Source organism: Bremia lactucae, linkage group LG2, assembly GCF_004359215.1.
Source record: "Bremia lactucae strain SF5 linkage group LG2, whole genome shotgun sequence".
In the NCBI taxonomy this organism is placed as follows: domain Eukaryota; phylum Oomycota; class Peronosporomycetes; order Peronosporales; family Peronosporaceae; genus Bremia; species Bremia lactucae.
In genome coordinates this window covers 1,705,396-1,726,971 of record NC_090611.1, presented here as the reverse complement: position 1 = coordinate 1,726,971, position 21,576 = coordinate 1,705,396, and the positions used below count along the sequence as shown (strand labels likewise).

General features: G+C 47.1%; 3 protein-coding genes across 3 annotated transcripts; 1 reads left to right on the top strand and 2 right to left on the bottom strand.

Annotated features, from left to right (window-relative positions):
* Positions 1–1,081: 1,081 nt before the first annotated feature.
* CCR75_003692 (uncharacterized protein) lies at positions 1,082–1,348 on the top strand (the record flags this gene model as incomplete). Its single annotated transcript, XM_067961786.1, has 1 exon — positions 1,082–1,348. The coding sequence occupies one exon, from the start codon at positions 1,082–1,084 to the stop codon at positions 1,346–1,348; it is 267 nt and encodes an 88-aa protein (XP_067821790.1).
* An 844-nt stretch (positions 1,349–2,192) lies between these two features.
* Positions 2,193–2,492, bottom strand: CCR75_003693 (uncharacterized protein; the record flags this gene model as incomplete). Its single annotated transcript, XM_067961787.1, has 1 exon — positions 2,193–2,492. One exon carries the CDS (start codon positions 2,490–2,492, stop codon positions 2,193–2,195), a length of 300 nt encoding a protein of 99 aa, XP_067821789.1.
* A 2,202-nt stretch (positions 2,493–4,694) lies between these two features.
* On the bottom strand, positions 4,695–5,117 carry CCR75_003694 (uncharacterized protein; the record flags this gene model as incomplete). Its single annotated transcript, XM_067961788.1, has 2 exons — positions 4,695–4,888; positions 4,922–5,117. 2 exons carry the CDS (start codon positions 5,115–5,117, stop codon positions 4,695–4,697), a joined length of 390 nt encoding a protein of 129 aa, XP_067821788.1.
* Positions 5,118–21,576: the final 16,459 nt, after the last annotated feature.

Here is a 21,576-nt window from a genome sequence, read left to right as displayed (position 1 = left end):
TTGTTAATCTATCTTTGTAAATGTTGTCTTAACTATAAACTAATACTAAACATGTAAATGAATTCTTATCTATCTTATCTCGTAACTCTCTTTGATTACTTCTACAGCTGATTAGTCTGCGGAATAAATAGACATAATGGTCTATACCTATTTATGGATAAGAATTCAGGAAATTACTATTTAAAGTAATTTCCTCCAAATATTATCTACCTTTTGGATAATATTAATTAACAATCTTTTATTGTTAATTTCATGTAACGATACACCCCGTTACACTTCACGGCGTTCCCTAGTGAATAGGCTGTATCCCTAAACAGCCTTCATTGTTCGTGGAGGTTTTGGTCGCGTACACATTCATTCAACGCCCAGTGGGCTCGTTGCAACGGGGTGCCCCCACGTGCAGTGTCATGAAGTCAAGCAAGTCCGTGATGCTCTCAATTGTCAGAGCAGTCCTGCATTGTTGCCCTCGGAGCCGGTGGACCCGTTTGACAAGTCGGCGAATTCGTTGTCGTAACGACGCCCTCACCATTCGCATGCGCTGCCTTATGACAGTGAATATCTTCCGGCGCATTTGGTATTTAAGTTCATCCCAGGCTGACGCAGTTGTGGCCGCCGTCGTTTCGTCATGGTCAATCAGTCATGATAATTAATCAGCGTCTCCAACACCTCGGCCCGTACCGCATCCAGGTCAGATGTCTGTGAATGAAACTGCGATCAGTGTGATCATTGAGGTGCAATTAAAATCGCCGGATAGTTCTGCCTGGAATGGCTCCCTTATGCTCAAGCGGCCGACCTCCGTCAGATGACGCATCTTAGCGCAATGTTACGCCCAACTCTCCATTTATTTTAGAGCTATTTGCCCGAAAGGAGCTCTACTGCGCGACATTAACCACTGGACGTGGACGACCGAAAATAATGTGCTGGTTATACCAATTCGAGTGCCATCACTATCACGGGCACAGCGGCATGTGAAGCAATTTTTCTGGCTGCTCCTCTGGCGTTTCCAATGATTTTCATACCAGAAGCGCATAGGGACAGAATCCGCTACAGGTGCAGCCGCCAGAAGCGAGAGTTTGACCACATGTTCCTGGACAACGACGGAGTGGTCAGGGCTGTGGCAACGCAGCCTCCATCGCTAGTGCTGGGACAGGCATTTTCCGTGGTGAGGCCACATGGGTTTTACGGATGGGAGCCGGGGCCCCTCACCCCAGCAGTACATTGCAACTCCATATACGGCTTTACCGACTGGCGTGCAGATGGATGGGATTTCGGCGGTATCAGCTATCAAGACGGGCGCTTAAGCAATTGTAAGCTACGACGCGAGACTCAACGGCCGCAAGGCGCGTGATCTAAAACACGGCGGGAGGGGCTCTAGCGCAGTCGGGCATAGATGATCTCAGTTGGACAATGGTGCGCAGAAAGGTAGGGCTGCACCCCTGGGGGCAACTTGCCTCTCAAACTCAAGCATAATGCGATATCAGTGAGTGGAATCATTTGCTGTACTAGGAATCTGTCAGAAAGACTAAGGTTTCGTTACACCGCATATTTTGGTCTTGTCTTGCTGCGGTTAAACTGCGGAAAGTGCTCTTGCTGCAGTGGCGAGCGGCTGGACTGAATTTAGCAGAGGTGGAGGAATCAATCTTTGTTCTGAGATTACCTGAATAGCCCCGCAGGCTGTTACGCGTAGCGGCATCACTGATCCAGAGCTATGGTGCATACCATGTGGCATTGCTCGCCGATGGGGTGGAAAAGATCGTGTCGGCCCGTTGGACAATCGGAGCGGCGTCATACTTGCTGGGTCTGGCGATGGAACCTTTAACACTTCGACCCAGTAAATGATATAGTGTCGAGCATCACTCGGCGCGATTGGCTGCTGTGTTGCGAAGGGGACACTTGGCGGCGACTTTATCGTCGCTGAGAGCGGTCTTGGCGTCGCTGCGGACTGCGTTAGGTAGGACGATTCGAAAAGTATAAGGGGCGCTATGGTCCTGGCCAGGTGAGCTCAGGATGGATCGGAGGTGAAAAGTACTATTCGAAGCGGTGGTGACTTAAAGCCACACGCTGCTGGCTACATATTAGTAGCGGGCGATGGCTGGACGGACACATACAGCACACTCCCCTTGGCCAGTGTTGCATACATGACTAAAGAGGCTTCGCTGAACCTGGGTCATCAACCAGGGCTCCTCCGAAGTTTAGGTGATTTGCAGCAGCTTCAAACCACAGCGATTTACATCGCGGGAGACTGCAGTAGCTTGGTTCGACGGCGTTTGAGGAGACAACCACCCAGAGCATCCACACTTGCTGCCAGTTTCTGGTTCACCAGAGTCATTCCGGACACCGTACTTATAAGAATCTGGACTGTGGTGCCCGGACGGGGCAACATTGCTGTGCGCTCCTTCCCGAGACGCGCGGCGGGGCGTGACACTCAGCAAGAATGGAGCTTTGACAAGGGCTCTAAAACTGTGGCGGGTCTGACGAAGGCCACGATGCATACTGCGGCTGAATTGTAAAGTGGCAGGATAATTTTAGCAGGGACGGGGGGGGGGGGCACGGACCTGCACAGAGTTCCGTGGAGCCACACAAGTCAGCGTGTCCGGTGTCGGACGGCTGCTTAGGCAGTAATATTTTTGGCGTCACTGTAACGGCCTATTAGTCCTGACAGGCTGGGGAACGATTCGTATCGGGATTACATTGACAAACTCGTTCCGATATTTCTCCGGCTTTACAATCAGTGAATGGACTGGGAACTTTTCCTGCCTTGCTCGACGATAGTCCCCATACCCATAATCTTTGTCTTGTGACCATCAACTACTGAAAGTTCGCTTTCTTGCTCGTCCAGTGTTGAAAAATTGGACTAGTCGTAGCGCATATGATGGGTGGCGCCACTGTCAATAGCCCGCCTTGCAATCATCCATGGCCTATTTCTACACCAGACGGATATCAAGACAGCTGTTCTGAATGGTCTGCTGGATGAAGAAATCTACATGAAGCAGCCTGAAGGTTTCATCAACATCGTTTTCAATTAAGTGGTATTATAGTGACCACACTATTCAATGACAGTCAGAGTGATTGTCGTTAAAGGGTGGGTGGATGAAACGGGGTGAGTCGTTACATGAAATTAACACTTAAAGGTTGTTTATTGATGTATTATTTTAAAGGTAAATAATATTTGGATAATATTACTTTATGTAGTAATATTCGGAAGCTTATTTATTGGTAAAAATAGGCCATTATATCTACTTGCTCCGCGGTCCAGTCAGCTATTGTATCAGAACCTTATGCGTGAACGGGAAATGCCGTACACAGCACTGACCACTCCCAGTGAGACAGATAAGACATTATCACATGTTTGTATTAGTTTATAAGTAAGTTAATATTAAATATATAAAAACAGAAGAGCTTAAATACATAAATTACAGTTTACTGCCAACCCTCTTTAAAGCAAGTGTTTTAAAGAGAGTCTTCCTCTGCACGTACTAGTGTACGTGAAGTGACGTGAAGTGACGTGAGGCACCACTAGCTGAAGCACTGAAGCAGTACAAGTCGACAGGGCTTCGTTACATCTCATGTCACTGTATCACAAGAGTTCGTGAAAACCCCGAACCAAAGGTTGACCAACGAGGAAGCCAAACAATTCACGGTACGTCTTCACCAAGCAGAAGTACGGGCCGCAATCGATCAACTTAAACGGCACAAAAGTGGTGGAACCATGGGTCTCAATCATAGATTTCTGCTGGAATAAAGAGGATCTGGACCTTAAAACATTGCCAAGGCACTGAGAGCGACCAGTAGTAATCAAGCCGACCGATGGATCAACGGAAACGATGATGTGTATAAAGCAGCGTGGCACAACATGGCGCACCCAGGTGAACACGTAACTTCGCATTGCTGTAGCTTCCGCCCAACAACAGAGATGAAACGGACGAAAAGGATAGAGAGCAACGGCCAGCTTGGATGACAACGCAATGATTATCGACAAATTATTGAGACCACTAAAGCTTAAGGACTTCCCGATGATACGTCCTTGATGCCCACGCCACACCCGTTGTATCTCAGGCGCAATGTGTTAACATCACAAGCTGCAGAACTTTGTTACAGATCGAACCGATCGCGTGAATTTTCAGTGTCCTTTCTTTATGTCTGATAACTTGCCCAAGTGGTCCAAGGCTGCCGACTTAATTGTGGAAGCGTTCTGCAAAACAATTTTCATAGAGTATGCAAAATTAGTGAAATTACCACGCTTTGTGGAAGAGACTACGACGAGTTTGGCATCCACTGCATCAAAGTCAAACGTCTATTGGTAGATATGAACAGCAGAATCAACTAATGTTTTAGATCACTTGAGCACTAGTTGGTAAAATGCAAAGTAAACATGTTTAAGGTCCTTAGTTCGCAAACCTATTGCTGGTGCTTCTCGGCAATCCTTCCGCTCGACTCAATAGCGGCGACGTCTTTTATCCCAAGCTTGATGCAAAAAAACAGAAGCAGAACTGTACAATCGACCGCGTCATTATGTTGGCCAGCATGTCTTGCGTCGGGCGTACTCGAGATTAACTTGACCGTTTTTCAACGTTTTCTCGCACAAAGTGGTCGAATGTCGATATGTTTTGTGCGCTTGGAAGACTCTAAATTATTGGCAATGCCACTGAGCCTTGGTTGTCCTCGAATATCTTGACAGACTCATCCTTAGTCATCTAACCAAACTCACACAGGAAAATCTTAAGCCAAACTGCTTCTTCAGTGGCATCCGATAATGCCATGTATTCAGCTTCCGTCGAAGAGAGCGCCACAATCCGTTGCTTCTTGCTTCGCCAACTGATGCCCTCATTGTTAATCGTAAAGACATAGGCACTTCTACTTCGGCGAGATTCAATGTCTCCAGCCCAGTCTGCATCTAAATAATTAAGCAAACTTGTTGTACCGCTTCGCGAAAGCTGAACTCCGTGAGTTGGCATCGCATTGAGGTTACTCAGTACGCTTTTGAAGGGCTTGCCAGTGTATTGGACATTATCAGCAGCATAGTGGCTTAAAACTTCCACAGCCGCAGCAACATCAGCACGCATCGCAACCATAAGGTACATAATACCACCGACACAAATTTGGTACGGGACGCTCATTATCGTATCTTCATGCTTGCATCCACCCTCACACATGTTCTTAGTCATCTTGAGGCGTATTGACAGGCTTGCTATCTTGCATTCCAAACTAGTTCAAACTGATTCAAGAAACTTGGTTTGCCGAATTGTGAAATGACCAAATAGTGGATCTTGTCCAATTTCCGTACCGAAAAATTACTTGAGTTCACCAAGATCAGTCATCTCAAATCGATCGCTCAGTGCCCGCTTCGTCGGTACCAGCAGCAACTGCAGTACTCGGACTCACACTTGTTGAAGATGATCTTGATAATGAACTTGTCGATGGTGAGATTCCACATACGCGGCGACTGCTTGAGTCCACAAAGCGACCGGGTGAGCTTGCACCCATGGCTCGGGCTGTCACGCCAATAAATCCGTCGGGCTGCTGCATGTAAATCTCTTCTTCATCCAGAATTCCATGAAAAGAAATGCAGTCTTCACGTCCAATGATGCTGCATCAAACTGTACTTGGTAGCCATACTCAGCACAATACAAATCGAAGTAATCTTTGCCACTTGCGCAAATGTCTCCTCAAAGTCGACTCGATACTTTGCAAGAATCGCTTGGCCACGAGCCGCGCCTTGTAACGCTCGATAATTCTATCTTGATTCTCCTTTACTCGAAACACTTATTTGCAGCCGATTGCTTTGAGTCCCTCAGGCAGAGGCACAACTTCCCAGGTCTTGTATTTGTGAAGTGACTAATTTGAAGTCGCATGCAGCTTTCCACTCTTCCGCGTCGCTAGATTAGATCGCTGACTTAAACGTTGTCAGAATTTCTTTCACTGAATACCCACCTTTCATCATCGTCTTGAATCTCGACAGACTTGCCCTCTACCCGTCTTCACTTCTGTCACCGTCGAAAGTGTCTTTTTCGAACTGTGCATCACAACTCATACAAATTCGATCAATTGACAAGTCTTCAGTACGATATGTATTCTAGTGCTTTAAATAGCCCAAAAATCGGTACAATACGGCTTTTGCGTCCAGCTTAGATCGCTTTTCTCTTGGATGTTGACGTACGCGTGACAGCCCAAAAATCTTAAGATTTGCCAACAGCAGTTTCTTCGTCGTCCAAGTCTCGTATGGCGGCTTTCCATGGTCAATAGCGCGCGATAGGCGCCGATTACGGCGAACATGGCCGTCATTACAGCTTCACCCCAACAGTGCTTGGCGAGGCCGGCGTGTTCCAGCATGCACCTAGCACATTCCACAAACGATCGATTCATACGCTTCACAACTTTATTTAATTGTGGTGTGCAAGGCGGCGTATACTTGAGAGCTGTTCCTTTATCCGAGCAAAACTTGGCCATTCTATCGGACGCATACTCGCCACCGTTGTCGCAACGAATCTATTTCACAACTTTGCCGGTCTACTTTACCGCAAACGCAACAAAATTGGCGAACTTGTCCATTACTTCTAGCTTGTCTTGAACAGTACCGAAGCTTGTCATCAATGAAAGTGACGAAATAACGCTTGCCGCTAAAGGTCTACTGCATAGGCTCACATACATCGCTTTGTATGACCTCTAAATGCTCACCTACACGCTCCGTCGATGTCAATTGGAAGCGTACCGAGTTTGATTTTCAAGCGCGCAGCTATCACAAATCTCCCACTTATTCACAGACGCAACGTCGATTCCAATGGCAACACTATTTCTTATAGATGAAACCAAGCCCATCATGACCGATATGGCTTTGTCGAAGGTGTCATTATTACGAAATGGTGTCTTCATGACAAGCCCGGACAGTCCTTTTCCTTCGCGTGCGCCGATCTTCCGCTTGACACCTTTTGTTGTAGCGAAACAATCTTCCTTGTCGAATACAACAGGCCCAACGTCCTTAGTAAAACGACCGACAGAAAACAAATTGAGCGATAATTTCGTTATGTGCCATATGTCCGTTAGCGCAACCTTCCTCGCCCCCTACGAAGTCTTCATTAACAAGACGATGTCCTCGATACCGATAGCTTCGACTACACCGTCGTTCGCAAGATGAACATCGATATGGGAGAAGACATTGTAGTTCCTCATGAACTTCTTGGAGCTTATGCTGCGTCGCCCCCGGGTCGACCAGCCATACAAAATTTGGCTTGACAGGGCCGCTGCGACCACCCAGAAACGATAATCGCCAGAATCTTCAATCTGTGTGACGTAGGCCGTTGAACGGACTACGAAGTGCTACCGAGTATAACGGGGCACCCTTTGCTACTACTGATAACAGTACTAGTTAACCAACACTGATTACAGTGAAGGTGGGGCGCCTTCACTACTTCACGTACACGACGTGCAAAGGAAGGTTCTAAGTAGCGAAGAAGTCTTAGCTACCAAAGATACCATCTAAGGCTTTTGAACAGAAAAAAAACTGTATCAATATAATAAGTTCCTACGTAACGATCTTCGTCTACAACTGACATTATATTTTAATAACTAACTATGTATGGCGCCTACTTGCGCACCGCATAATCGTGTCTTGTGACGATTGGCGGGGTCAATCAATAGACTGATGTCTTATTGCGTCAATATTACCAAATTAGGTAATATTGGAACAATTAAGTAAATTATTATTAAAGATAATATTTTGTACTTCTTTATCTATTTCCTCATGGAAAATAATATTTATTGTTCCTCTTATAGGAAATAATATTAATTATTCCTCTTATAGCAAAATATGCATATGTTACGGACACCCAACAGTAATCGCTTCATTTATCAGGGTCACACAGTATTTAAATGGGGCAGACATAAGAAAATCTCGCAATTAACTAATGCCTTCATCGAGCGTGTTGCATGGAACGCCCTGTATTAGAGGTGATGGATTCTGTCAGCGTTCAGATGTCTACGTAGCACTCTTCGTTGAATCTCACTTGAAGGGATAACCATACTATACGGTGAGCTGCCCGCGAGCTCAGAGGTTCAAGTCCGGTGTCATGGCCGGACGAAAATGTTTCTGTAAGTGTGATGATTTCACACAGCAACAGCATGACGAGAGCGTGCAATTATAGCTGCATCTTTGTAATGGCTTGTACTATAGTCTGACTACTCAATTTACGACCTCCTTAATACGTAAAAAGCAAATCAAACCTGCATTTTATCACTTTCGTATTTAATATAATATAGCTGGTCGCTCCAAGCCATATGGAGCGTTGCCTAATTGTAAGCTATATCTGCGGGGTCTTCTCTGGTCGTACTTGGTAAAACTTAAAACCAACTTAATATTTAGCAAGGAAGGCTAATTCGCTAGGATCAATCTTACCAGGGCCTCCCAGTCACCGGTTTCGAGTAGGAGGAGCACGAAATCTTCAGCCTTGTAGATGGATAGACCATTTGTCCTTTCTCATGCACGACAGGTGCCTCGGGCGATGACGATCCTAGTGCAATTTAAAAAAAGTACGAGCTACACATACAAACTACCAAGAGCAAACTAATGTGTTTATACAGGGCGATCTCGAAGCCAGAATACAAAGGATATAAAGATTCCGACACAACAAGACATTCGGGATATGAGGTGAGTACAACAGCAATGGAGAGCCACAATTGGCTAATTGGATAAAAAAATCAGGCGAAGATTGACTACAGCATCAAAAATTGTTACGTGTGTGGAAAATGGCGTGACATTGAACACAATCACCCTACCGTCGATCTTGTTCACGACAGCCGTGTTTGAGGTGCCCCAGTGGACAGCATTTGAGATTTATAAGCTGTACACATGATTGTTATGGTGCCGAGCCACAGATTTAGAATAGTACAGACACACGACAAATTCGGTATTTTCGGCTATCCCAAAGAAAGCTGGTGGTGTCAGTGCTAATAGCTATTAAAAATTAGTACACGAAGCATACAATGCAATTTTCAACACAATAAAAAATGTCGATTTTAGCGCATGGAGATATTGGAAATTCATAGACAACCCAACACGAAAACGGACGGCAGCGGCGTGAGGTAAAAACTTCTTGCGAACAATCAGCCGAAGCCTGAACAGATCAATACAAATACCTGACAAACAGCTTCTACAACTTTTGGGTGAGTGGTTTGCACCGACGGTTGGTAAATATCAGATGATCTTAGCTCGAATTGCCTCTTACGCAGAGCGGATGAGGACAGAGGCATGCAGCTGATGGAAAGGAGACGAGTGGGTTGTTTCATCGCCCTACCATAGTGAGTAAAAAGACGATGGGCAACCAAGAGATCTTGCTTTCTAAGCAACTTTCAACTGGAGCAAAACTTTTGGATACGTGATTCGAGCGTCACAAAGTACGACGATACCCGATAAGCCAATTGGCTACTTTAGCATTCGGCGATCTGGACTAGCGGAATATGTGTTGCTCTCTTTGCAAATCAGGGAGGCCAATAGTTTCTTCATTCCGACAAAAAAGTTGCGCGAATTTGTAACAGCTTTTACATTGGTTACACCAACTATATGGATCGGTCGAACTAGCCTAGCGTCCACCGTTGGTATTTCACCACCCCCCAAAAATCTTGAGGCTTGCAGCTGGGGGTTACAACGTGACGGGCAAATACTAGGTCAGGCCCCAAGGCAGACCAACAGCAGGTTCGTCTGAAACAAGACGCTAACGGTACATATTGGCACCGTGTATCAGCAGGTTCTATACTCAAGTATTTGTGGTCTGTAAAGCAAATCCACTTCTTTATGGCTTCCGTGGAACTGTATGGAACGGGTGCGAATAACCATTTAAAAAAATCTCGGCGGCAACCATTCTGGAGATACAGAGGGACCTGGCTCTGAAGGGCTCGATGAGCAGCGCAGAGAAAGATAGAGCATCGAGTGTAGGCGGGCACGTCTTATTGCGGCCACGCTCTACTTCAGAACACATCCTAGCACAGCGAGAAAGCGATTTGACCGGCTTTTTCACGTGCAGTCAGGTTGTTGTGGTGGGCGCCTTAACGACCTACTAAGTACTTTGGTATTCGTGTCGTCACGTGAGCGATGATCCGACTCCTCGTGCGCACTTACAAAGTACCTTTTCAGACGACCCACGTAAAATATGGGGTGAGGAAGCAGTTTCAGACTGATTTATATTTAATCGCATTAAATATAAAGGCTTATTTTTAACCAATTTTAAAAATCATCTCTGTAGATAACACTAATATATATTGCGAGCGTATCTGCTAGATACCTCGCGTAACGGACGCTAGGCGTTATCCCTTCTAATGTGAACGCACCCATGTGCATCACATACGCAAGGGTTGGTCACAAATGTGAACCACATCCGAGTGCGGGGTCTAGTTACTTTAATTTAGAATGACCATCCCCTAAAGTACACAAAGTATGCTTAATGGAATTTGTGTAACGTAGGGCAGCTTTAGCCCCCTTCAGAACGGATTTACGTTTTGCAAATTCGTCAAAGAGGACAGAGGAATAGCGAGCAGCTTTACGCGCCGCTTGGCTCTCTCATTCACTTTTGCTTCCTGTGTCTTACACGGAGCCGATTGTGCCACCTAAAAAGGGCGATGTTGGCGGGTCGTATGCGAAGACACCCACTCACTGACGCGCGAGCGCACTCGCCGCGTTGACACGCCGCCGTCGCCCAGTGCCACCGTTTCAACACAGACAGCTACTGCTGCTGTCGCGCTAATTGGGCTGAATGTTCCATCCCACTTTCACAGTGAGAATGTCGATCCGTCGCTCATCGTTGACTACAATGAGTCGTCACCGCTGTCATCACATCATAGAAGTAATGTGGACAGCGAGCTAATGAGGAAGGATCATGGCGCATTATTGCCCATCCAACTTCTATCATTACTCCAAACATGGAGACAACAAAGTTTTCTAATGCAGTCTCGTCGACTGCGCTGGCTTGAGCAGCGATCATTAATGAGAGCGCTGTCCATAAAGGTGCAGCTGCTTCTCTGTTTGGTACAGCCACAACGTCTAATGCTCAGATCGTTATTCATAAAGGTTCTGAAAAAGAGGAGTCTGAATGTAAGGCTCCGCCGACGACACGTGAGCGTGCTCAGTCGATGTCACAAGCCAGTTGTATCGATCGTGGCTATATGACGGGTGGCATACCACTTCTGCCCCCTCATCTCAATGGCCTCATATCAACGGGCCAAAAGCGTCGCTCCTAAAGCGCTAGCGAAGAGGCCCTAGCTGGTGCTCCTTTTCATAGGCAGTCACCAAGCCGGTCACATCAATACGTAGGGTATCGATCGGTTCCCAAGAGTTGAAACTCTTCGGGTAGCCCCTCCATTGGACAAGGATCTGAAATCTTTGCCTCACGGAGCGGTGGGCGATCGACGCTCGACTCGCTCGGCGTCACCATCGGTCTCCTTAGACGGATGGGGGTTTATGTGATCTTCCTGGATTAACATACCGTTTCAGACGGCCCACGTAAAATACGGGTGCGTCAACATATACGGGGGAAGGGTGAGCCTATAATATAGGTCTCCAACCTCTTCTACCACCGCTGAAGCCACTACCGATTCCAACGGATTGTTGGAAGTCAGTATGTCTGGACTTCATGTTTGGCATGCCGCCGACCATAAGGGTCGGACGTTCTCGTCGTCTGTGTAGACAGACTGAGCAAGATGGTACATATAGCACCATGTAAAACATCAAGCACAGACAAATAGGCAGCTCTCTTGTTCTTGGATCATGCTTACCGACTACACGGGATGCCCGAGTCCATAGTATCGGACCGGGATCCTCGTTTTACGTCGGGTTTTTGGCGACATGTGTTTGAGCTGCTTGGTAGCAAGCTCCACATGTCGACCGCAGATCATCCCCAGACCGATGGCTAAACAGAACGTGCCAATCGGGTCGTGGCGGATGTCTTACGTACTATAGCAACTCCCAAAGAGTGGAGTAAGCAATTGCCCTTTGTGGAGCTCGCTATAAATAACAGTGTCCACGCCAATACGGGTGAAACACCGTTTTATATTAACGGACTGCGCCTCCCTTGGACGCCAGTCTCGTTTGTGCGCAGCCCGAGTCTTAGTGAGGACGGCCCCTCACTATGCTCGGTGCGAAAGGGATATTGTTTCGTCAATATGACGAGACGATGCCCCGCGAGTGTATTATGTCAACGACAGACACCTGCCCTCGTGACCCTGCCAGTGTAGCAGTGGTCGATAAAACTTCTCTATGACCAAATTTTCGGGGGTGTCATAGGCGAGTTAAATGCAAAAAGTGTAAGCCGAGCTCAACGCTTTGAGGATGAGCGATTAGCCATCCCAAGAAAAGCCGTGACGCGATGGCAAGCGCAAAAATAAACAAAAAGAGTATGCTGACCGAAAGGTCGCAAAAGTGATGAACGCTTTAAAGTGAGAAACAGTACTATTAAATGCTGCTACCCTACCTAAAAATGCAATTTATGTACTACCTCGAGGTACTACGAAGTTATTGCCGCGTTTCATTAGGCCATTCATGGCGCACTGCTGGACGGTGCATGATTAATGCGCTGATACTGTTCGCAAGAGCAAATATAGTTGGCCACCCATCGATATAGGTGTAGCCACCAAAATTCCTGACACTCGTAAGAATGTCTTTCACGGCATCATGGAGCTCTTGAAGAATCATTAGCTTGAGATCTGTGTCATGAGGCACATAGATTATCAAGGGATCACAAGGTGATAGCTGATGCCACACCAGGCCAACGATGTAGCTAAAGCGGTTTAGCTTAGCTCTCAGGTGCGACGAAAGGGGAATGTTTCGTCTACCGAAGTGATTTAACAGCAGGCGACAATGTTCGTCCTGACCGTAGCTCTCTTTTATCTCAGAGGCCAATGAGCTCGTCACGTGGTATGCCTTCATGGCTGCAAACGTTGACGGCTGAAATTGCGCTTTCGCACTAGATAACTTTCCTGGTGTCTAACCTCGAAGTCTGGTCTGCGCGATAAAGCGTCAGCCAAGACATTCGACTTACCCGGCTTGTATTAAACTTTGAAATTAAATTGAGAGAAGGATGTGAGCCATCTTGTCATTCTAGGCGAGAGGCGCGGTGACTTTATTGCGGTCCGCAGTGATGCGTGGTCCGTATAAACCACAAATGGTTCGGTGCCCAGTAGGTGCACACGAAACTTGACAAGAGCATACTTTATTAAAAGTAGCTCTTTGTCATGCACGGGGTAAATTCAGTTCCGCCGCTTTTAAAAGCCGGGACGGATAAGAGATGACGCGGTCAACGACGTCGTCATCCTTCTGCATGAGCGCGCTGCCGATTGCAAAATTACTTGCATCGCAGACGACGCTAAAGGGCTTATCCGCGTCTGGCAATGCCAAGACCGGTGCCTCTACAAAATATTGCCATACTGATGTGAACGCATCTTCTTGTTCTTTTAACCAAACCCATTCTGTATCTTTTTAAGGAGATCAGATAATGGTTTAGTTTGCTCCGCATATTTCTTGCTATACTTATGCAAGTTATTAGCGAGCCCTAGGAATTGGCGCGAATCCTTCACATGCCGTGGGATCGGCCATTCCTTTACCAATTTTACTCGTCTAGGTCTGCTCGTACACCATGTGTACCAACGATGCAGCCCAGTACAGGTATCTCAGGGACCCCTATGACGCACTTTTGCAAGTTGACGTATCAATGTGCTTGATGCGTTTGTAGAATGTCGGATTCTCGGCCAATGCTATTGAGCCTTGGTTGTCCTCATAGATCTTGACCGCATCGCTTCTCGACATCTCAACGAGCTCACACAGAAATGCCTTTAGCCACACCGCTTCTTGTGCTACTTCTGGCAACGCCATGTGTTCGACTTCCGTAGACGAAGTGCCACAGTGCGCTGCTTCTTGCTTTTCCAGCTGATACATCCGCCGCTCATCAAAAATGCCACTGGTGCTTCTTCTTGACTCTGTGTCTCCAGCCCAGTCTGCATCCGTGTAGCCTTGAAGTCCCTTGTCACTTGATGCTTGAAACTTGATACCATGCAATTTGTGCCTTGTATATACCTGAATACTCTCGTGAGTGCTTGCTAGTGTGTCGGACATAAAACTGTAGCAAATTGGCTGATCACTGCTACTACCGCAGCGAGATCGGGGCGTGTATCGACCGTAAAGTACATCAGGTAGCCGACAGCATTTCTATATGGTACCCCAGCCATGGACTCGTTGTGTTTGCAACCTCCTTCGCACATAAGCTTTTTTTTGTCAGCTTGAGTCCCGGATCCTGTGTATTCGTGCATAGTAGGGCCCGAGAACGGGCTGAGCAATAGAGTCGCACAAGCGTCATTTAGACGCTGTGTTGTAGAGTGATATTGGAGTATGTCTCCACTCTGGACAAGTTAGCTGATATCATGACGAAGCCTATTCCAGCGACGCAGTTTTGTGTGCTTCGGAGCAAACTTGGTATTCAAGCGTCTCCCTAATCGTCGAGTCGAGTGAGAGTGTTAGCTAGGAAGCGACTCGACTACATCAAGATAGTACCCATAATTACCATTATATACCGGTAATGACGTCACAGTGTGACGTCATGGGGATGACGTTAGTAGATGACGTCAGTAGTTTCTAGAAGGTTCTATGAGCTATGATTGGAGAATCAATGATTGGCTTCGAGGTAGCTATAGGTTGCGAACTAAGGACCTTAATATATTCACTTTGCATTTCGCCAAGTAGTGCTCACTTGACCTTAGCATAAGTCAAACAGTGGGAGCTGTGCGATGGTTGCGCACCTGGCAAATAAACGCGAGTGAGCTTCATGCAAAAGTCGCCTCATCACGCAAATAAGCTGCTAGAAGTCATTCAGAGTGACGTGAGCGGTCCTATGCAGTCAGCGACTTTTAGCGGTAAGTGGTACTTCGTCACATTTACAGATGAGTACTCGCACTTTACCAGTGTTCTTGTTACGAAGCAAGTCGGAGGTCTCAAACAAGCTCGCCAAGTTTGTTGCGTTCACTGAGACTTAGACCGGCGGAGTTGTCAAAACTCTTCGTTGAGACAACGGTGGTGAAAACACTTCGAGCGTATTGGCCAAGTTCTGCAAGCGTCGTGGTATTGAGCAAAAATTCACGCTACCCTACGCTCGCAACTGAATAGGGGGGGGGGGCGAACGCATGAATCGTACACTCGTGAATTGCGCAAGATGTATGCTTGAGCTCGCTGGACTGCCGAAATCGTATTGGGGCGAAGCATTCATGACCGCTACCTTCCTTCGCTACCGCTGTCCAACGCGAGGTATTGTATGGAAAAGTCACTATATCAGGTTTGGACCGGGAGGAAACCAGCGCTGGCAAATCTAAAGGTGTTTGGCTGCCATGCATTTGTAACAGTTCCAAAGGAAAAACGTCGCAAGATTGACTCTCGAACGGTACGCTGTCCATTTCTCGGCTACTCGAAGCATGAAAAAGCATATCGTTTCGAAGAAAGATTGAGAATGGCCGTGTACTAGTGAGTTTGATGCAAAATTTATGGAAGACATGTTTGACAGTGAGAGATGCGTCCGCCAGAATAGCGCGATTGTTGTTCAAGAGGCTGATGAATTGGCCGATGACGACTCTCCACAACTCGAAGAAACTGATCAAGAGAATGAAGAATGTGAGCAGAGCGAAGAAATGGAGCCTGGCACCAAGCGGCACGAAAGGACTCAATCGCTCGAAAAAGCAGCTGAAATTCCAACGTCTAAGCGACACAGTAGATACCAATCAGTAAAAGAAATGTCTGCTACGGCACACGATTTTGAGGCTGCGTACGTTGTGGATTCAGTGGGAGAAATGCCGACCACGTTCAAGTCGGCGATGGAATCCAGCGACGCAGCCAAGTGGCAAGAAGTATGCAACTCGGAAATGGAATCGCTTCAAAAGAACAAGACATGGACGCTTGTGCCGCTACCAAAAGGGCGCAAGCCAATAGGCAATCGGTAAGTGTTTCGCGTCAAAGAAAATCAAGACGGTATAGTGGAGCGACACAAGGCGCGTCTAGTGGCTAAAGGCTTTGCACAGAAGTTTGGCATTGACTACGAAGAAACGTTTGCGCCTGTGGCCAAGTTTACATCTATTCGGATTCTGCTCAGTTTGGCTGCCAAGTACGGACTTACTGTCCATCGGATAGACGTAAAGACAGCGTACCTCAACGGCCAGCTCGACGAGGACATCAACATGGCGCAGCCAGATGGCTTCAATGATGCAATCAATCCGGACTATGTGTGCAAACTAGAACGGTCAGTGTACGTGCTGAAGCAGTCGCCTCGCATGTGGAAGAAGCCCCTCGATGATTTTATGCTAGGGCTCGAGTTCAAGAAATGCGAATCTGGCCACTGCGTCTAAATGAAGCGTGGTAGGCAAGATATGATCTTTGTTGCGCTTTACGTCGATGACTTAATTTTGGCTAGCAGTAATGAAAAGGTCAAGTGAGCACTAGTTGGCAAAATGCAAAGTAAATATATTAAAGGACTTAGTTCGCAAACCTATTGCTTGTTACCTCTAAGCCAACCATTACTTCTAGCCAATTAGCGCTTCTGAAATATTCTAGAAGCTTCTGACGTCATCAACTGACGTCATTACCGGTATCTGCCGGTACCCGCCTTTGGCCTGCTTGCTGCATGAGACGCCTTTTTCACAGCGTCCTTAAGAACACTCCCACTCGACTCGACAGCTCTTGGGCCTTGTATCCCGAGCTTGCCACGAAGTACGCAAAACTGTGTCGCTGGAATTGGCTTGGTCATATCGGCCAGCATGTCGAGAGAAGAAATATATTCGAGAATCACTTGACCGTCTTTAACCTTGTCGTATACAAAATAATATCGAATGTCGATGTGCTTGTTTTGCTTGTGATACTCTGGATTCTTTGCCATTGCAATTGAGCCTTGGTTATATTCATAAATCTTGACCGCTCTATCCGTGGACATCTCACCGAGCTCGCACAGAAATGTTTTAAGCCATACTGCCTCTTGTGTCGCCTCTGACAGTGCCATGTACTCAGCTTCTGTAGATGATAGAGTCACCGTATGCTGTTTCTTGATCTTCCAGCTGACACACCCGCCACTCATCATAAAAGCGTAGCCGCTTGTGCTTCTTCGTGACATCGTCTCTCCGGCCCAGTCCGCATCCGAAAACCCTTGCAGTCCATTATGAGTTGCTGCTTGAAACTCGATGCCACGGCATCGAGTTTCGTGAGTCCTTGTACCTTATATATACCTGAAAACCCTTTTGAGTGCTTGCCAGTGTGTTGGGCATGGGTCTGCAACAAATTGGCCAAGTACTCCAACTGCCGCAGCGAGATCCTGGCGTGTGCCAACCATAATGTATCAGGCAACCGACAGCATTTCGATACGGCACACCGACCATAGTTTCACTGTGCTTGCATCCGCCTTCGCACATGGACTTGGTCAGCTTGAGTCCTGGACCCTGGGGCGTCCTAACGGCCTTACTGTTGTCCATGTTGAACTTCGCTAAAATATTACATGCAAACTTGGTCTGCCGCATCGTGAGTGCCCCAATCTCAAAGTCTTGCTCAATTTCAATTTCAGGAAATTACTTGAGCTGGCCCATATCCGTCATCTCAAATATGTGGCTCAGGGCTAACTTAGTTTCTTGTAGCATCTTGCTGGTACTGCTAGCCAATATAAGTCATCGACGTATCATGCAACAAAAATCAGGTTATGCTAGGACTGGAATTTAAGAAGTGTGAATCCGATCACTGCATCTAAATGTAGATGCAGTGATCGGATTCACACTTCTTGAATTCCAGTCCCAGCATAAAGTCGTCAATTGTCTTGTTCCACATGAGAGGTGATTGCTTCAGACCGTACAGCGACCGTTGTAACTTGCACACGTAACCTGGATTGGCTGTATCACTGAAGCCATCAGGCTGCGTCATGTAAATATCTCCGTCGAGCTGACCATTAAGAAATGCTGTTATCACATCCATTCGATGGACCGTAAGTCCGTACTTGGCAGCCAGAACTTAGCAAAATCCGGATCGATTAAAACTTCGCCACCGACGCAAACGTTTCTTATAGTCGATGCCGAATTTTGTGCGAAACCTTTCGCCACAAGGCGCGCCTTGTATCGCTCAACTTCACCAGCTTGGTTTTCCTTAACTCGAAATACCCATCGGTTGCCGATTGCCTTACATCCTAACGGCAGGGGCACAAGTGTCTAAGTCTTGTTCTTTTGTAGCGAGTCCATTTCCAAGCTGCACGCTTCCTTCCATTTTTTTAGCTGCGTCATTGGATACCGTCGCCAACTTGAACGTGGTTGGCATTTCTCGCACTGAAAATCCACAACGTACGCAGCCTCGAAGTCTTGAGCTGTAGCTGACATTTCTTCAAGCGATTGATATTGACTGTGTCGTTTGGGCCTTGGCGCTTCAGTCGCTTTTTCGAGCGATTGGGTCCTTTGGTGTCGCTTTCTGCCAGGCTCAAATTCTTCATTCTGCGCAGATTCTTCATTTTCGTGATCGGTTTGGTCGTGTTGTGGGGAGTCCTGTTCAGTCGCTTCATCATCATCTTGAATAACGACCTCATTATAGCGCCGGTCGCGCTTCCCACTATCAAACGTATTTTCCATAAACTTTGCGTCGCGACTGACAAGCACACGACCACTCTCAACTTTTATGCTCTGAGTAGCCAAGAAACCGACAGCGTACCGACCAAGCTTCAAATTTGCTTCGCTTTTCCTTAAGTACTGTAAGCTATGCATGGCATCCAAAAACCTTCAGATTCGTTTCGCAGCAGAGATACCGTGGTAAAGTGCGAGTACTCATCCGTGAAAGTGAGAAGTACCGCTTGCCGCTAAAAGTTGTTGACTGCATAGGTCTACACACATCACTGTGAATAACTTCCAACAGTTTCTTTGCATGATGTGGTGACTTTTGCATCAAACTCACTCGCGTTTGTTTGCCAATCGCACAACGATCGCACAGCTCCCACTGATTGACCGACGCAAGATCAATGTCAACACCATAGTTCCTTTTGACGATAGTGTCTAGACCACTATATCTAATGTGTCTAAGTCGAAGATGCCAGAGGTACGAAGTGGTGTCCCCATGGCATCCCGACGAGCTTGTCACATTGGCTTCGTCAGTGCCGACGAGCGTCGTGCATAGCCTAAACAGCCCTTTACCCTCACGGGATCCAAGTTTTCACTGCAATCCTTTTGCTTTAGCAAAGCATCCGTCACTTTCAAACGTGACTGGACCCACGTCCTTCGTAAAGCGTCCAACGGAGAAGAGATTGCGCGATAATTTCGGAATATGCCATACTCCTCAAAGCACTTCCTTCTTGGTTCCATGCGGAGTCTTCATATACATCACGATGTTACCAGTCCCGACTGCCTGGACAACACCATCGTCTGCTAAGTGAACGTCCACCGGAGAAATACCCTTGAAATTCTTCATGAACTGTTTCGAGTACGTCATGTGCTGTGTCGTACCTAAATCGACCAGCCATATGCAACTTGACTTGGTAGTCTTCAAATGTCCACCAACCGAAAAAAAGATAATCGTCAGAGTCGTCTTCACTCTGCGCGACGTTTGCACGCTGTAGCCGCTGTCGTTCTGTGTTCTCGCGAATTCGCACGGGGCACTTAGCGATCCAATGCCCATGCTACCCAAAGTAGTTACAGGTGCTGTTGGCCTTGACCGGTTTTTGGCGTCCCTTACGCCGACCGTTGTCCGTTGTCATAAACGCTTGTCCTTGCCCGTGGCGGCTCCATCGAAGCCGCCACCTTGTTCCTTCGCAAACCTATTGCTTCTTACCCTTAAGCCAACCATTACACTTGTAGCCAATCATCGCTTCTGGAATCTTCTAGAAGCTTTTGACGTCATCAACTGACGTCATCTCAATGACTTCACCGCATGACGTCATTCCCGGTATCTACCGGTATACACCGGTACCCGCCTTTGGCCCGTCAAACGTTTCATTCCATACGCGCGACGCTTGTTTGAGTCCGTACATAGCCTTGACCAGTTCCAAACAATTAAAATTGTCATCAAACTGTACTCCTTCAGAGATCTCGCAATAAACTTGTTCTTTTATGATTCCATACAGAAATGGAGTGTCACATACTTGACAACCGGCGAAAAGGTTTCGGTGTAATCAATGCCGTACTTTTGTTTGAAGCCATTCGCGACGTGGCGAGCCTTGTATTTGTCGATAGATCCATCCGCTCTGCGGTTGATCTTAAACACCCATTTGGTACCAATGGCACGTTGAGCGTGTGGCAGCTCGGCAGCACAAAATACCACGCAGAGCATGATTTCGAGCTCCATACGAATTGCCTCGCGCCAATGAACTTGCTGCGGTCCATTCATTGCCTCTTAGAAAGACTTAGGCTCTGATAAGTCGATCGATCTTTCAACGGCATTAGCACTTGCACGCCAAAACAGAGGAGAAGCAGCTTCGTCATCTTGGTCATCATTCTTTTCTGCATCGTCTTCCATACGCGATTCAATGGGCGCGCTTGCTTCTTCAAGACCATTTTGTTGTCGAGCAGCAGGTAATTTCCTGGGTAGGTTTCTCTTTTCACTTTAGCGACCTTTTCGCTTTCCTGTCTGCTTGTACTCCATTTTTGGGGAAGCAATTTCGAGATCTTCAAATTCCGAATCATCGACATCTTCGTCCAAGCTTATCGGCAGAAACTCGAGAACAGACTCATCGAAGTTAACATCGCGACTAATAATAACTTGCCCTGCATCGACGAAAAGACTCGATAAGCTTAAGATGTTTCTTCGTAACCGAGAAAAATTCCGACGCGAGCCTTAGGGTCCCATTTAAGTCGTTTTTCCTTTGGAGTTAGAATGTACGTCCGGCAGCCAAATACACGCATGTGTTTTACACTGGGCTTCGACTCTTAGACAATCTCATAAAGAGTCTTATGCTCAAACTTTGGGTGACGGCAGTCAATTCTTGACGTATATGGCTGTCATTGCTGCCTCAGCCCAGAAACACTTGTCGAGCTTGGCGTGATGCAGCAAACTGCGTCCAATTGTAACAGTTGTCCGAATAGCACGCTCTGCCGTCCCATTAGTCTGTTGGGCGTACGGAACTGTAATTTGATGCTCAATTCCTTCATCTTCGTAGAAAGTCTTGATCGAGCTTGTCGCGAACTCACGAGCTCCATCGTGCACCCACCTGTTCTGGCTAGAATTAGAGTCGCTCAACCAAGCGATCTCTATAGCAAAACAGGAGGGCTTTAGCCTGAAACAGGCTTCGTCACTCGGGGTCATATCGTCCACCGAGACGACACGAAACCATAGGTCTAGAACTGATGGATGTCTCGTATACAGAGAGCGAGAAACCTTGCTCTTCGAGTTACTAACGGTTACAAAATTAAATCGTTGTCAAAAGATAGGCCACTAACTACCCTATAAGTGTAGTGCCCCACGGCCAGTGCCTAAAATCACTGAGCAAAAGAACCGACCTCTCGCTAGGAACAGCGGAAGACGCATATCTGACGCTGTTGCGAAATCGCATCGGCGAGGCGGCTCGTCCATAAACGGTCGGGGTCAGTAGGTGCGGAGCGCCCTACTGTTCCAGCAAC